The sequence below is a fragment of the Chinchilla lanigera genome, unplaced genomic scaffold (assembly GCF_000276665.1).
Source record: "Chinchilla lanigera isolate Chin_1 unplaced genomic scaffold, ChiLan1.0 scaffold00175, whole genome shotgun sequence".
Classification (NCBI taxonomy): Eukaryota; Metazoa; Chordata; class Mammalia; order Rodentia; family Chinchillidae; genus Chinchilla; species Chinchilla lanigera.
The window spans coordinates 1,439,473-1,443,022 of NW_004955576.1; the positions used below are offsets into that span (position 1 = coordinate 1,439,473).

At 42.5% G+C, this 3,550-nt stretch overlaps 1 protein-coding gene across 1 annotated transcript; it reads right to left on the minus strand.

Moving 5' to 3' along the window:
• Positions 1-1,632: 1,632 nt before the first annotated feature.
• On the minus strand, positions 1,633-2,592 carry LOC102013125 (olfactory receptor 12D3). The gene has a single exon (XM_005413957.1). The coding sequence runs from the start codon at positions 2,590-2,592 to the stop codon at positions 1,633-1,635; it is 960 nt and encodes a 319-aa protein (XP_005414014.1).
• Between the last annotated feature and the right edge of the window lie 958 nt (positions 2,593-3,550).

Below are 3,550 nucleotides of genomic sequence, written 5' to 3' on the forward strand. Positions count from 1 at the left end.
CACAGTAGGTATTCCAGACAATGAACCAGATGCAAGGGCAAGCAGAAACACCCAAGTGACGCCAAGCATTTGGAGGCAGATCTGTCCCCCTGGGCAGGCCCTCACCAGGATCATCCCAGAATATCAGGTCCTGATCTCTAGTGGCCTAGGGCTTACATGAGATAAGCAAGCAGGAAGTACAGAGGCAAAATGGTTTGTCAATTTGTGATTGGTTTATACAATGTGCCTCATAGTGACCAGCTACGCATCCCACTGACCAGCTGTTTCTAAGAGACAGAAGCAACCAGAACTGGAACAGGAACTGTTCCCTGGGCAACTAAGAACATACAGCAAATATCTACTAGATATAATAAATATCAACATACAGTAAATATCTACCAGATATAATAATTGTACCTCCACTAACAATAGAAGGAATACAACCATGATAACACAGAGTTAACTATCTGAAGATTAATAAAGCCTACTTATTATGATAGCAAAGATAGAGGGGATGGGGAATGAGAGAAAGAAAAAGTAAAATTTGACAAATTAAACAATGTGAGATGAAAAGGAGAGAAGAGTGACATAAAATCATATTAAGGAGTAGAAGGAAATTAATAGAATTAGATAAAACTAATAGAATGCAAAGAAGAAAAAGAAAAGAAATAAACAGAGCAAAATAAAAGAATAAATAAGAAGAAAAAGAAAAACACATGAACCCCAGAAAATCAATGAAAGAAATGAATTCACAAAATTTCTTTGTATTTTTGAATGAGCAGCACCTTTCCAGGGTCTCCAGTCTTGGAGCCCCACAAATCTCAGCTTTCTCCACCTAGTTTCCCACCCTGTGGGTCTGTGAGGTGCCAGAGTCCTCTCTGTCCACTCCAGGCTGCTGCAGTCATCCAGGCTGAGGTGCGTCCTTGCTCACCTTGGTAGATTGGTACAGCAATCACACCACTTATATCTGTGCTGGGTGTAGACAGTGGGGTGGGGATCCAGCAAACCAGTGCCTGGAGTGGATGACAACACCTACAGATCCAGCAACTTCTGAAAGCACACATGCCAGGCCTGGCTTCTCACTTGAAGTCAGAGGCCTGTGTCCTTCTTGGACTGAGCCTCATCTCTGTGGATCTGTCTAGCGTACACCTTCCTAATTACTGTGTTGTGGCTGGCTCCCACCCAGTCACTGTGGGAGGGTAGCACTTGCAACCCTGAAGGGAAATTGCTCGGTAGTAGTTCCATGGCTCAGTCTTAATAAGCCCTTTCTGAAACTATTACTGATTAATTACCCTCCAATATGGTGGGTGCTACACTTGATTCCTTCATCAGGTCTAGTGCACCATGCAGAAGAAACCATCTTCAGAAAAAAAAAATGCTCGATTTGAATTGTGGACTTTCATAGGGACTAGCACGGTTAGTCAGGTCAATTTTTTCACCCCAGAACTGCCAAGCTTCCAGGATCACCATCTCTCCTCAGTACTGGACCTATACACCTCAAGAAATTATGAAATTTGTATTGCTTATTCATGTGCTAAATTTTGAATTTACTCAGAATTTCAGAGAGAAAAACAAAAATTAAGTAAAATAATCATTTACTGCAAGTGAAGTAATGCAAGTCTATATATGAATCAGAAATTGGCTTCATCAGTCCTATTGATGCTTCTGTCCTTCTTTACACAGTATCCTCCCCCAGATTTTCCTGAGAGCCAATATCACCTCCTTATTCCTGAGAGTGTATATCAGAGGGTTCAGCACTGGGGTGATGGCACTGTATATGACAGCCGCCATCTTGTCCTCACTCATGGAGGTGGCTGAGGCCGGACGAATGTAGGTAAACCCCACAGGTCCATAGAAAAGACACACCACCGTGAAATGGGAGGCACATGTGGATAGCGCCTTGCGGATGACTCTGCAGGATCGGTGTCTGAAGAGAAGGAAGCCAATGATGTAGAAGTAGGAGAGGAGTGTGACCAAGAAAGTTCCCATGGACAGGCTTCCTGTGACAATGGAAAGAAGCCACTGGTTGAGTAGCGTGTCACCACATGCCAGCTCCAGGAGGGGTTTGACATCACAGAAGAAGTGATTGAGACTCCGAGAGCAGCAAAAGTTCAGGTGAGCCGTCATGGCAGAATGCATCAGCGCATAGAAGAAGCTGCAGACCCAGGCCACAGCTGCCATCAGAGCACACAGCAGGGGGCTCATGATGGCAGAGTAGCGAAGCGGGTTGCAGATGGCCACAAAGCGGTCAAATGCCATGATGGCCAGCAGCACAGCCTCAGTGCAGCCCAGAAAGTGGAAGAAGTGCAGCTGAGCGATGCAGCCTAGGAAAGATATTGTCCTGCGAGTGGACAGGAGGTTCACAAGCACTTTGGGAAGTGTCACAGAGGAGTAGCAAATGTCCAGACAGGACAGGTTTCCCAGGAAAAAATACATGGGGGAGTGGAGTTTTGGTTCCAAAGTAACGATGCCTAATATAGCTCCATTTCCAACCAAGTTAATCAGGTAAATGACTAAAAACAGCACGAAAAACAGGGGCTGCAGCCTCTGAGCACTGGTCAGACCAAGTAAAACAAACTCAGTCACTGGGGTCACTGCAGTGACGTTCTCCATCACTCTGAGGAAGCATGTGATAATTATGAGTTAGTAATTTTTAACTTTTAATTTTACACACTGTAGATTAAGTGATGCAAGTTTTCTATTTGGAGGGACCTGGTGTGAGCTACAGTGCAAACAATAACTAACAGGAATAAAGGGCTGGGATGCAGTTTTGAGGCTGAGCATTTGCCTAATATGCCTAAGGCCTTGATTTGGATCCCCAGCACTGGAAAAACGAAGGAATGAAAAAGTAAAATAAGTTTATTTTTACTTAAATGAAGGAAGACCAATCCACTGATTAATTCTCAACGCACACAATAAATCAGAGTATAAAATTATCGTTGCATATTATACATAAATTAAAAACAGACAAAAGACACTTTTTACAAGGAAGATATATAATACCTGAGTATAACCTCATGTATAGCATTAGAAGTTATACAAATTTAAGTCATAGAAAAAGAACAGTTGTTCAATTTGTCATCCAGATGTACCTAGTGGGTATGTCTCCACTTCTTTTATGATGTGAAAATTCCACAAAAGATCAACACATCCTACTTGACAACCTAAATCTTTAATGAAAGTAAGAGACAAAAAAATCTACAAAATTTGGATATTGTTCAAGATGGTGGCAGGACAGTATTGCAGTATTACTCACAAGATTGCAATGTGGTGGTAAGGCAGTGGGTGTGGTTGAGAAAAACCTCAGATAGTGAGAAGCTCTAGTAGTAAGAAAGCTTCTTTTAAAACTTATATTTATTTTTTCCCAGTAGAGACAGTCCCACACTGAGTGGGAATTTCTGTGAGTCTGTGGGTAACAAGATAGGGGAAGACACTGATAAATACACTGAGTGGAAAATAAAAGGCCAAAGAACAAATCATCATGCCTGATTCAGCAAAACATGGATACTGTGAACTGAGGAATCAGAAAACCTGCTTAGTACACTCCCCTTAGTCCACAGGGCAAGGTAAA

Coding starts and splice junctions, on each gene's coding strand:
- LOC102013125 (XM_005413957.1), bottom strand. CDS start 2,592: ATGGAGAACGTCACTGCAGTGACCCCAGTGACTGAGTTTGTTTTACTT.